The sequence below is a fragment of the Micropterus salmoides genome, unplaced genomic scaffold, assembly GCF_014851395.1.
Source record: "Micropterus salmoides isolate LMB-PRFRI ecotype aquatic unplaced genomic scaffold, ASM1485139v1 Ms_hic_scaffold_11, whole genome shotgun sequence".
NCBI classification, from domain to species: domain Eukaryota; kingdom Metazoa; phylum Chordata; class Actinopteri; order Centrarchiformes; family Centrarchidae; genus Micropterus; species Micropterus salmoides.
The window spans coordinates 25,407,474-25,419,993 of NW_024040152.1; the positions used below are offsets into that span (position 1 = coordinate 25,407,474).

The window sequence follows — 12,520 nt, forward strand, 5'->3', positions numbered from 1 at the left end:
AGGACGGCTGCCCGAAGAATTTACAGTAAAGTTAGGCCTATACCTGGTTTGTGTCTTAGTTAATTGATGTATTTAATGCTGTTCATTTGATTTGATGTTTATTGTTTGCAACCTAGTATTAACTTTGTATTTTTATTTAATTTCAGAACCACATACCTAAATGGAAAAATTACCATGTGTTGAAAAGACAATTGAAAATAGGCATCTGGTGTCCTTAGAAAGTCCCCAAAGAAATTAAATAACAAAAAAACAGGATGTCTCGTGTCAGACTATTTAGTGGTGCTAAGGTGAAGTGTAGGTGTGCTTGAGCACCCCTAAAAATGATGGCAATGATTTCCATGATGATTTCTAACGATAAGGCCAGACTACTTCCGATGAGCTGTAGTTTCTAGGGGGAGGGATTTCAGTGTAACGCCACACGACTATCAATAAGAAAGGTCGGTGCTTACAGTTTTGTTGCTAAATGTTTTGTAAGTATTGTACAGGCATGTTAAAAAGGTTTCACGAAATATATTAATTAACTATGCTGCTCGATGTATGCGCACGTTTTAAAGTTAGATTGGGGCACAAACGTATACCACGTTTGTACTAAAGACATTTAGCTCCCAAACATAAAGATTCAATGGTTTACTGCAGAACACGTAGTGAACACGTAGAACACGCTAGTAAAATATTTAGCAGCTTTGAAAGGTTATTCATGAGTGGCGTGTGTAACTAGTTTGCTTCCAGTAGTTTAAACCGAAAAAGTATTAAGACTCGAATCCTATATATATATATATATATATATATATTATAGTGCTATTGTTTTTGTCAATAAAATGGTGTATTTAAATGTGAAAGTAAGTGTCTAAATTTCCGTTTACTGGCTATGCTCACTGCATAACGTTAATGTCCCTGTGGTACTTATCTAGGAATATTTTCAAGTGCTCCTCTCTTTTTATATCTGCCTTCCCCTAGTTTGTAGGTTCATCAAGTGCTGTTACAGAGCTCTCGTCTGTTTGATTAAAAGCCCCAAAAGGTGTATGTGTTTATCTGGCTAATAAGTCAGGTGGAGCTATGATGGGAGATTATGTAAACTGGCTGTGGCCAAATAGTCAAAAAATGTCTTTTCCTTAACACTTTTCCTTGACCTTGTTGTAAAAAGTGATGAAGTCAAACAAAGATGCAGATGCAGAATTCATAAGGACTTAGGAAAAGACAGCGAATCCCTGCACTTACACTAGGCTTTGTTAAAACCAACTTCATTTATAACACATGCAAGATTACTACAGTGACAAACTAATCTGTGCAATTCTCTCAATTAGGCCTCCTAAGAATGTTTTTCCATCTATATTCCAATGGATTGTTTTGTTATGATGATGATATTGTTAAGTAAAGTAATGTAATATCCTTATTCTTAAAGATTCCTCCTAACTGGATATTTGAAAGAGAAGAAATATATATTTATGGATTTGAAGCTCAGCCAATCATGCAGGAATAAGATGGGGATCGTGTCACAATGTATACATATGTGGGAATATGTATTTCAGTAGACCTTTTCCACAGACATATATTTACATGTCACAGTGGGGGAAACAATAAAATGTAAATAATAAAATCATTGATGGCGGAATTCCATTTAGCTGCTTCAATTTCAAAGTCTTGGTATTGTGAATACCGGCTCAATGTCACCCTCTCATGGGACACACAGAACAGAGCCATAGTTAATGTAGTCCCAATTCTTTCAAAAGTCATAGTAATTGATTTGATTCTGATAATTTTCATTGTGCCAACATGCTCGAAACAGCAGCTGCTGCTGTTCTTACTCAGCTAGCGGAGTATCTTAATGCTTCCTTAATTTGTACCCCCTTTATATGTGCCCAACTCCTTCTTTAATACAGTAATATGTCTGATGCAATTTCTCCCAATGAAGGTAAATGTGAAATGATATAATTACCACATTCCTCCATCTCCATACTGCTGCAGGATGGTGCTGTGTGCAGTGAGGCAACAACTCCTGAGGAGCAGCGGCAGCTGTGGAGCCTGGGCCAGGTAAGGGAGTCCAGCCGGCATTTGTTTATCACCATGCTGGTGACAGTAAGTAAACTTATAAATAAAGGAACAGCAAGTCTATCGAACCCACATTTGTTCACAAATCACAGACAAAGTCCAACAATCAAAATGCATTTCTGAGGTGCTGAGATTGGTGAAAGGCTCATCTCCAAAAGTAATAACATCTCTGATTGGGACTATTTAGTCAAAATCATACCATACCTCCTTCAGGCTGATTTACAGAGAGGTAAGGGAGTGTATTAAAAGCATTTATTGTCCTGCTGTGTGCCAGTGCAAGCATTCACTTTCAGTCCTTAGCAGCACCTGTCTGATTTCCATGAGGCAGTTTTGCATTACTTATTTCTTTATACTACAATTTCACATATTCAGTTTGATTTGAATAAACTTATCATTTAGATTAAAGCAAGCTGATCATGTACAGAACAACAGAGTGAAAAGGCAGATTGTTTATTGTTGCAGCAGTTAAATGAAGGGTTCAACATTTCCTCTCTTTTTGATCTGTATCCTGATTGAATGCAATTGATTGGATTTTAATAAACTACATAAATGTTGTTCCTCCTAGGCTGCTGCAGAGACAGAGCAGTGGCTGTGTGTATTCCAGCATCCATGGCTTCAACCAGGAGGAGATCAGAGAGAAACTGCGGGCCTTTCCTGGAGGCTCCATTGACCTGCTCAAACAAGAGTCTGGCATCGCTGTGCTGACCATCAACAACTCCTCTCGCATGAATGCCTTCTCTGGTATGGTGACTGTACATTTGCAGATTGACTAGTGCAGATTTGGTATTCCTCTGGATAAAACTCATTTGCACATAATCACTTACCAGTATACGCAAACATAAACAAGTTAGCCAAGTTGGTAGTTTTGGGTTTTTCCTTCCTCCCAGGTAGTATGATGGTGGACCTGGAGGAGAGGGTGAGCCAGCTGGAGAGCTGGACGGATGGTAAAGGCCTCATTGTTCAGGGTGCTGCTGGAACTTTCTGCTCTGGATCAGACCTGAACGCTGTCAGGGCGATATCTAACCCACAGGTAGAAAAGCAGAGAAATCCATTAGAGTATTTCTTTGCTGTGGCTTTAATTTGTCACAGTATCTCTTGCCCGACGATCTCTAAATGAGGTTTCTTTTGCCTTGTAGGATGGCATGAAGATGTGTATGTTCATGCAGAATGCTCTTACAAGACTACTCAGGTAAGGGCTCGCATTTACCCCTCTACTCCTCTAGTAAATATCAGTGCAGAGTAAAGCAGGAGAAACCAGTCTGAGCTTAATGACGTTGGAGTTTAGCAATTATGTTAGGTGCACCACAGTATGGTGACAGACTGGTTTTGTCAGTGCAGGCTGCCTCTGATCTCTGTTGCTCTGGTGGAGGGGAGAGCGCTGGGAGGAGGTGCAGAGCTCACCACTGCCTGCGATTTCAGGTAAAGCGAATACAAAAAAACACCCTAGAATCTGTTTAAACCATTGCCTTCCATTTAAAAGTTTGCCAATGATATAACTTGTGTCCGTCATCTCTCTCCCTCACAGGTTAATGGCACCTGGCAGTGTGATCCAGTTTGTCCATAAACACATGGGCCTGGTCCCGGGCTGGGGAGGCACCGCGCGACTTGTCCGCATTGTAGGAAGCCAGAATGCGTTGAAGCTGCTTGGTGGTGCTCTTAAAGTGGCCCCCGAACTTGGCCTGCAGATTGGACTGGCAGATGGAGTCCTGGAGGTCCCCCAGGAAGAGGAGGGTGCAGGGACTCTCCTACAGAGGGCTGAAAACTGGCTTAGTCACTATGCAAAAGGACCTGCCCCGGTGATCCAGGCTGTGAAAAAGGTAGTGTTGTCAGGGAGAGAGCTCCCTCTGTCAGAGGCTCTGAGGACTGAGAAGGATGTTTTTGGCACGGTGTGGGGCGGTCCGGCTAACCTGCAGGCCTTGGCCAGCAAGTCCAAACACAAATGAATGTCTGTGTCCACTTTCCTAAGAACTTCTCCGATCAGCCAAGATGGTCAACCGAGACATTTTTGGAAAACCCTGTCCAGGTTAAAACTGTCTGGAGGAGAACTGCCACAGACATCCTCTTGTTTGACATCAATAAACTTACTTAGTTTTTTGGTGTGCTGAAGACATATGTATTTTAATGTAATAAGCTGAATGCTGTGTCTACAATATGGTCTTTTGCAGTGTAGAGACATAAACGGTGCATTCTTTGATAGTTAGGACTACAAACTGTATCATTTCAATAAATCACCTGCTTCATTGCATCTAATACACTGATAGAGATCACTCAGTGTTATATACTTCAATGGTTGTGATTTATTTTGGTTGGTATCTCTCTTTGTGACATTATGCCTACTTATCACACGAGTAGGAGCCGTGACACTGATAATATGCTTTTGACCACACATTGGAAACATAACTCTAAATTAATGGCATAAACTCCTCTGTCCCTTTGGTGTTATATTTTACAAACTGAACTCTGCAGCCTCCTGTTTACAGAAAAATATGCGTCACTGGTGTTGCATGCCCTGAGAAATTATTATTACTCTACTACTATATTAATTACTCATTAATACTCTGTAGACTGATTGTGTTTATTATTTTGTTTAGATCTGTTACTGCAATAAAACAGTGAATATGCTGTATGATTCAATGGGTATTACAGTATAAAGGACGACACTCATAAATCTCATCTGTACCCATAAGTGAAACAAATGAGCACTGTCATTCCTCTAGGTCGCCTGAAAATGTGATTATGGTAATGATTAGATCATGCTAGGCCTAGCCTAACTGAAGCAGACAGATACTGATGAGGTAAAACAAGCACTACAACAAGCACAAGGCATCAGCATGTCTGCATGATTGAGAGTAATGCTGCTGCACGTCTTTCCTCTTCACTTCTCAGTTTTGTAGGTTAGTTCAGATTCTGCTCTGCTCAAAGTGTGTCATTGTGGCCTTGATCATCCCCACTCTCTCTGTTACTATTCTATTGGGAGATTCTTAGCTGTGGGTCAGGGCATTACGCAGCAGCTCTCATCATGCATGTGGAACCTTGATAGATGGTGAAGCACAAAGCCAAATTGAACAGCTGAAATACAGGTTTGTTTTTTTTTGGCACCAATTTGTAGCTTGTTTTTCAATGCACATTTTCTGATTTGCACAAATTAGGTACTGCAAAAGTACAGACGTGCACAGACTGAAATGGCCTGAGCGGGACAGGTCCCTGGAGGATGCCAGGCCTTTATGTCCTTTTCCCTTTCCAGAGGTCGCGTTTCCTGGCCAGATAACCCAGCTGGAGTGCTGATAGCTGATGTGGTCAGAATACCAAACATCTACAAGGTGAGTGAAGGGAAGAGTTGGCCTCATTATGATACGCAGTACATAAACACTTGTTTATATGCTCTCCAGTGACAGAAAGAGAAGACACGGCATACTGTGGACATTATGGATTCATAAATTGTATCTTAATCTGTGTGTCACTTTTCATTTTCAATAGGGAATCCAAAATCAGATCATTAAAAAACTATTATTTCAGTTACTCAGTTATGAATCCAGCACACAAAAACAGCTTGATTTTCATACTTTCACTTTATACCCTGGACAAAACATGTTCAAGCTCATATTCATTACATAAAATCAGCTAGTGTCACCACCCAAGTTTTTGTTGCAAAGTTAGGCTATCAAGTATTTTTGATCATGTATTTATAGCTACCATAATGACTTTCCCTAGTTTTCTTGTACATGTGTAATTAAGTCTTATTTTGAATGCTTTGTTATATGAGTAACAGGCACTGAATATTTCAGTCCCTATATTCAGGGGAAGAATGTGATTTTCTCCCTCTTTGAAAAATCTCTAGTTAGTAATGTGGAGAAAGGGTGAAATCTTACTTACAATGGGCCCATTGATAGTCCTACTTATGTAACACTGAAGACTGATATATTTAAAAGAAGAGAAAAAAATAAAAATAAAAATCAAACTCACATGCAACTCATCACGCAGTAAAAAGAGAAGGCCAAAAAAATATAAACTACACACCAACAATCGGAGACGAGCACCAAAATATTATTAATTTAGAGCGATGAAATGACAATTTATTTTTAAATTACAAACCGTGTAAGAAAAAAAAGTTGCCAAGCAAAAACTGTTACACAAACTTTATTTTTCAGAATGTCTAAGTCTGAGCAGATGATGTAAGCAGGTAAGAAATATAAAAATAACATAACTTGAAATCTCTGCAGAATGGACAATTGCAATGGCATGTTCTTGTTCTCTTGCTGCCTCAGACATCACACAAGAGGATTTACAACAGTAAGAAATGCAAAAAACAAAACAAATTAAAAAGACATTTACTCAAACCAAACCCAAAAACATGAATTCTCAACATCCCGCCAACCAGTGGTGTTTAAATAACTCTCTCTTCAAACATGCACAAATCACAAAACTTTAGAAACACACCAATTGAGAATACTTTAGCCAGGGACAATAAGAATACTATTAAGGCTACCAAGGCCTCAACAGCTTTAAAATGAAAACACTGACACTTCACATTAAAATGCCAATTATTTAAAGTTGGGAAAGGTTAAAATACATTTGATATGTACTTCTATAATGCACAGTCATTTAAAACAGGATTTGTAAACTCTACAGACATTAGACATTCAAAAAGCTGCAGGTTAATTGAAATCAAATCTAAGAAACGATAGGTCAGATAATCCTGCAGGCTCTAGAGTTACAATACTGTTGTGTAATGTTGTAGCACATTAAGTGAGAAATTTAATTACGCACATAGCTTAAGACAGTCAGTTAGTTAGTACTTCGGTTTCCTTTCTTTATCTGGATAAACAACCTGAAGATTTTCTTTAAAACCACAATCTGCTCTGAAATGACAAAAGTTTACAGTTGCATTTCAGAAATGTGAAGGAAAGGCTTCACATCAGTTAAATCGGTCGTAAGGAAATCATCTAGGTAGGGTGGAGGTTAGGAACAGTTCAAGGAATAAATTCTTTGCAAGAGTAGTCAGATGACTTGAGCTCTAAGAAGCCCATTTCTGTGTGCTATGTTAGCTGAGAGAGTTAAAGCGGATTTGATTAAAATGCAGCCGTTCATGATAATGTTAAAAGACAGTTCCATTTCACGGAGTAAAATCCCCAGTTATGCTTTCTCTCGCAAAAGTCACAGAGCTGGCTGAGACTCCCAGAAACCCTCTTTCAACACAAGGATACCTAGGATTGGCAGAAGCTAGTTGGCAAGTCACATTTAACTTACACGGTTCTAAAATTTAGAAAGGAGACTCCATGTATCGGCAACCAAATGGCTAAAAAGTAAGCAGATCGGTGGCAGCTGAACACCACAATAAGTCTGCTACACCTACTACACATGATGTTCTGGACAGACAATTATGAGATTTCATGGCTCACAACAACATGCTGTATCCATCTGGCTGTTTACCAAGCTGTACCTCCTGTCAGTACTTGACCGCTCAGTGCTAGAACAGAAAACATTACTTTTACTGGCTGGGTATATACACACAGGATGACAATGACAAACCCAATCATACAGATACATCCAGGTTATTGGGAGCCAGAAAAGTTCAAATTAGAGAGAGAAAAAAAAAAAGAAATTTAGTTGTTTAGTATGTTATGCTTAATTTCTCTTGTTCCAAGCAATCCACCCACATTCCATCCGTGACAGAGTGAACAATAGCATACAGTGAGGAATAAATTAATGAAATGTAACATAGCCATTTGGTGATGATGGTATCAACGATGACTTCACACTTCAGTCACTGTACACTGGCCATCGGGCATTCTGGACCTTCCACTGCTACTGGATGAGGAAGGGGGGGAGGTGGACTCTGCGCCAGGAGGGGCTCTGTCCTCTGGATTCAGTCTTTGCCTCCGTGGCCTATCCTCCCAGGGCTCTGCACGCTCCGCATCTCCCCCTTCCTCTTCATCCTCCTCTTCCTCGTCATCACTCCAGTCTCCAGAGCCAGACTCGTCCACAGAGGTGTGAGGGTCAGAGGACCTGGAGGGTGAGGCCTCCTCTTCCTCATCCTCTTCCTCTCCTTCCCCAGCCTCAGACCGCTCATGAGGTGTGGGCCTGGGGCTGATCTGCAGCTGGGAGAGAGCATCTTCCAGAGTGGGGCTGCTGTTGCTGCTGCCAGGCTGGCCACCAAGGGAGGTGGGAGGTCTGGCAGTGGCTATAACAGATGAGGGGTTTCCTGTAACCTGCTGTACACCTGCTACTGTGGTATCAGCCCCATCAGCAGAGTTTTCTCGACCTGCTGCCCCAATGGCCCCAGTAACACCTTCAGTGTCCAAACGCAGTCCTGCCACTCCCTTCTTGGGGATATCCAAAATGTCCCTCTTCATCTTGCGTCTACGCCCGTGCTCGTTACGCCTGTACTGCACCATGTTCTCCAAGTCGGCTACATACAAAAAACCAGCAATCAGCATTTCAGCTGTTTTCTTGCCCTTGGAGAAAGCGTCCTCCAGCTCGCGGCTGGTTCGCTCATCATACTGCCACCAACCATTACGCCCCTCATAATACCAGGCGTGATCACTTGATGCCCCACCCCGACCTCCTGCCGATGCTTTCAACTCCTCTGGAGAGAGAAGTGTGGGCCTTTCCAGGAAGTCATCTGGTACTTCCTGTCTGCAGAGAGCGCAGCGTTTGCTCTGCCAGGATGCTCCCTTCACACACAGAAAACAGAAGACGTGATGGCATGGCAGTTGGACTGGGTGGACGCAGCTCTGCAGACAGATGGCACACTCCGGCACAGACAGGGCTGGGGATGAGTTGCTGGAGCCAGAGCATGATGATTCTGCACTGTTCCCACTTCCACCACCACTGTTGCTGCCTTTCTTACTGGAGGGAAGAGAGCTAACAGAGTGGTCTACCTCCCCACAACTAGCCATCCTTAGGAAGTACTGAGGAAAGGGGACAGTTGTAAATAAAAGGTCATAGTGAGCATGTTAGGATTGTTATCTTTTCTTTGAATCGGTATTATTCATTTTGAAGAGAGAAATCAGAAGACTATTATGGTTGTTTTTAGGTCCACACATATCAAAATTCTATTGAGATATATAATCTGCAATGAGAGCACATTTTTATTTTAGTGCTGGTGTCATGATAACAACCCTCAACTGCAAGTCACTGTCAATAAATAGTCCCAAGATGGAGGCAAACTAAGAATTATAAATAAATAAATAAATACAGAATGATACTATAATCTACATGCGCCTGTAACCTTAAAAGGAGGCTGACAGACATGTTATTTGATACTTACTGGAAGTACCCTTAATGCTGCTGTATCATTAGGAGAGCTGATGGACCTTCAAACTTGCCACTGCCAAAAGGAAAAGAGGAATCTGTGAAAATGTATTTATTTCCAGACTGTCCAGAAAAGTACGTGTGATAAACAATATAAAGCCATCGCTTGTGTCAACATTATTTGAAAACCAAACCGTATGTGACAAACAAGTTGCACTAACCCCGGTGTTAAAATGGACTAGCTACAAGTTAGCTAACATGAACGTGAATTAACGCTCTGACTGAAATGTAACCTAGGGGTTAACATTACTTCAGTCTGTGAACAAAGGACTGCTCTGTTAACAGTCTGACTACAAGCTGTGAACTATGTCAGCTAACGGTGTTAACCCGGCTGGCCTTGTAGAGACGATCACAGCTAACGTTACTCAAGTAAAATCAACAGCTAACGTTAGCTAACGCTCGAATATTCACACTAATTCGTGACAGCCTAACGTTAAAAACAAACTACTTTAGCTAACGTTACATACAGAGCAGCTACTAAAAATCCGTTTGTTTTTGACGTTAACGTTACAAGTAGAAACACAAGTCAACCCGTATAGAGGGATTTCTCTCACAACAATAAGACCTGTTGTAGCTAACGCTGGCTAGCTGTCGGCAGCAGTCTGAATCCAGCAAATAGACGGAGTTCATCTGACGGCGCTAGCTTATTTTAGTTGCACGATATGATAAAGAGCAAGGACATTTCCTCACAACAGAAATAATACAACGACTGCGAACGTACCGTTAAATTTAGCTGTGCTGGTCTGGTGTACACCTACAATTCGTGTCACGGCACTGATTTCCAATGCTAAATTACCGACTTCCAGCGTTGACTGGCTTTGTTTTCCTCCGAAAAAAGACGCTGCTATAAAGAGGGTGACGGAGCAGTACGCGCTGACGCAATTTCACGTACGCCCACGATACTTATTCTCTACGCATGTCCGTTAACAGTCTTCCTGTTCGCTCGTGGCTAGAGGACGTTGGTGTCACACAGGAGACGGGCTCTTCAGGTATTGTTATTTTTTGCTAAAGTAAGAAGAGGAGTAACAGAAATAAAATGTTTTCCCGCGCCGTGAGACCTACAGTTCGCCTCGCCCGGAGCTTATCCACCTCCTCGCACAACAACGCCAAGGTGGCGGTACTGGGAGCGTCAGGCGGCATAGGCCAGCCGCTCTCTCTGCTACTTAAGAATAGCCCCCTGGTGAGTCACCTCTCCCTGTTTGATATTGCCCACACCCCCGGGGTGGCTGCAGACCTGAGCCACATCGAGACAAGAGCCCAGGTGTCCGGCCACATGGGTCCCGACCAGCTGGATGCTGCCCTTCAGGGCTGCGACGTCGTGGTCATCCCCGCCGGTGTACCCAGAAAACCTGGCATGACCCGTGATGACCTCTTCAACACCAATGCTACCATTGTAGCCACCTTAGCCGATGCCTGCGCCCGCAACTGCCCGGAAGCTATGATCTGCATCATCGCCAACCCTGTCAACTCCACTATCCCCATTACATCAGAGGTCATGAAGAAGCATGGTGTGTACAACCCTAACAGAGTGTTTGGTGTCACAACCCTGGACATTGTCAGAGCAAACGCCTTTGTGGCAGAGCTCAAAGGCCTTGACCCAGCTCGTGTTAATGTACCAGTTATTGGAGGTCACGCTGGAAAGACCATCATCCCCCTCATTTCCCAGTGCACTCCAAAAGTGGAGTTCCCTGCTGACCAGCTGTCTGCTCTGACTGGCAGGATTCAGGAGGCTGGCACAGAGGTGGTGAAAGCCAAGGCCGGAGCTGGATCTGCTACCCTCTCCATGGCCTATGCTGGTGCCCGCTTCACCTTCTCCGTCCTGGATGCCATGAATGGAAAGGAGGGTGTGGTGGAGTGCTCCTATGTCAGGTCTGAGGAGACCGAGTGCAAGTACTTCTCCACGCCTCTTCTACTGGGGAAGAACGGCATTGAGAAGAACCTTGGACTGGGCAAGCTGTCTGCCTTTGAGGAGAAGCTGGTCGCTGACGCCATTGATGAGCTGAAGGCTTCTATCAAGAAGGGCGAGGATTTTGTGGCTAATATGAAATGAATGGGGTATATTCATTTAGATTAAAACAAACAACTGTGATAAATTATTAACTGAAAAGGCCTCTGAGTAAATCTCAAGATCTGTCACAGTATTTCCTCTTTTGTGTTTTAGAAGTAGGGTCATGTTGATTCAAAAATCCTGGTTTTAACCATGGTCCTCCTTTACTATGTATCATCTCCCATACTTTTTCAAACATGGCTTTATCTTGCACCTATGAATTGTGTACATACTGTACTGTGACTTATCTATATTCTGCAAATGTTAAATTTAAACAAAATTTCATATATTTTCATGTATACAGTCTGTATTAGTGAGGATTACTCTGCTGACTGAAGAGGAAATACTGTCATCATGCCTACTGATGAAAATAGATGTCACTAATGAGGAAAATACTTCACCAATAAACAGTTTCGCTTTAAGAAATTCTTTTTTTCTTGGTTTTGCTTTACAGAAATAATTTGGGTTGACGTCATACAGATGAAACTAACCAATTGTTTAGGGCCACTGACACTCTTCATGAAAGCAGATCCCTCGTTTCTGATGCTAAATCTTGTTCATTGACAAACTTTATAAGCACTAAAGTAGTCTGGAAATGGGTTGTTCAAAATGTATTAATACTTTAATATTAGAGAAGTGATTCAAATTAATTATACACATGAATTAATTAATTTAGGAAAATATACATCTCACTGTGAAGTTGGCGCTGCATGATGGGAGTAGTCGCAGTTGCTTATTTACAGAAAAATAAAAGGGGCATATTGTCCTGGGGGAGGAGAGTAATCTAATCACTATTGTGGACTTCGACTTAAATAATGAGGTGGCAGGTAGCTTGATTTATTTCAACATCATGTTGATCCACTAGTGATTAGGAACAAGTTTGGTAGGTTATATTAGAAAAGAAATGGACAAAGTGATAGATGCCTTCCACGCTGCTATGGCCTGTATTATACTATTGTTAACTCTGTGTTTTCCAGTTGCCACAGAATATTTTGTGGCTTTAACACTAAGAGATATCAGTATCCAGGACAAGTGTGCAGGTATCAGTGTGTGACACTAGTACTGCTACAATTTTTTTACCTAAATGATCCCGTGGTAACCTCTGAGTCA

General features: G+C 41.9%; 3 protein-coding genes across 4 annotated transcripts; 2 read left to right on the forward strand and 1 right to left on the reverse strand.

The window, feature by feature from the left end:
* Nucleotides 1-387: 387 nt before the first annotated feature.
* On the forward strand, nucleotides 388-4,671 carry echdc1 (enoyl CoA hydratase domain containing 1). Of its 2 annotated transcripts, none has more exons than XM_038711977.1 (7): nucleotides 388-437; nucleotides 1,966-2,031; nucleotides 2,615-2,790; nucleotides 2,937-3,079; nucleotides 3,186-3,238; nucleotides 3,388-3,468; nucleotides 3,575-4,671. In XM_038711977.1, the coding sequence occupies exons 2-7, from the start codon at nucleotides 1,967-1,969 to the stop codon at nucleotides 3,990-3,992; spliced, it is 936 nt and encodes a 311-aa protein (XP_038567905.1). In that variant the 5' UTR covers nucleotides 388-437; nucleotide 1,966; the 3' UTR covers nucleotides 3,993-4,671. The 2 variants fall into 2 exon arrangements, with proteins under 2 accessions (XP_038567905.1, XP_038567906.1); XM_038711978.1 differs by lacking the exon at nucleotides 388-437 and adding an exon at nucleotides 449-470.
* Nucleotides 4,672-6,170: 1,499 nt separating this feature from the next.
* On the reverse strand, nucleotides 6,171-10,223 carry LOC119897929 (E3 ubiquitin-protein ligase rnf146-like). The gene is made up of 3 exons (XM_038711980.1): nucleotides 10,085-10,223; nucleotides 9,320-9,379; nucleotides 6,171-8,960 (listed from the first exon to the last, which is right to left on the reverse strand). The coding sequence occupies exon 3, from the start codon at nucleotides 8,946-8,948 to the stop codon at nucleotides 7,803-7,805; it is 1,146 nt and encodes a 381-aa protein (XP_038567908.1). The 5' UTR covers nucleotides 8,949-8,960; nucleotides 9,320-9,379; nucleotides 10,085-10,223; the 3' UTR covers nucleotides 6,171-7,802.
* A 55-nt stretch (nucleotides 10,224-10,278) lies between these two features.
* Nucleotides 10,279-11,836, forward strand: mdh2 (malate dehydrogenase 2, NAD (mitochondrial)). The gene has a single exon (XM_038711981.1). It carries the CDS (start codon nucleotides 10,400-10,402, stop codon nucleotides 11,411-11,413), a length of 1,014 nt encoding a protein of 337 aa, XP_038567909.1. The 5' UTR covers nucleotides 10,279-10,399; the 3' UTR covers nucleotides 11,414-11,836.
* The last annotated feature ends 684 nt before the right edge of the window (nucleotides 11,837-12,520 follow it).

Coding starts and splice junctions, on each gene's coding strand:
- echdc1 (XM_038711977.1), top strand. CDS start 1,967: ATGGTGCTGTGTGCAGTGAGGCAACAACTCCTGAGGAGCAGCGGCAGC. Junction 2,032..2,614: donor AGCTGTGGAGCCTGGGCCAG/GTAAGGGAGTCC, acceptor TGTTCCTCCTAG/GCTGCTGCAGAGACAGAGCA. Junction 3,469..3,574: donor ACCACTGCCTGCGATTTCAG/GTAAAGCGAATA, acceptor TCTCCCTCACAG/GTTAATGGCACCTGGCAGTG.
- LOC119897929 (XM_038711980.1), bottom strand. CDS start 8,948: ATGGCTAGTTGTGGGGAGGTAGACCACTCTGTTAGCTCTCTTCCCTCC.
- mdh2 (XM_038711981.1), top strand. CDS start 10,400: ATGTTTTCCCGCGCCGTGAGACCTACAGTTCGCCTCGCCCGGAGCTTA.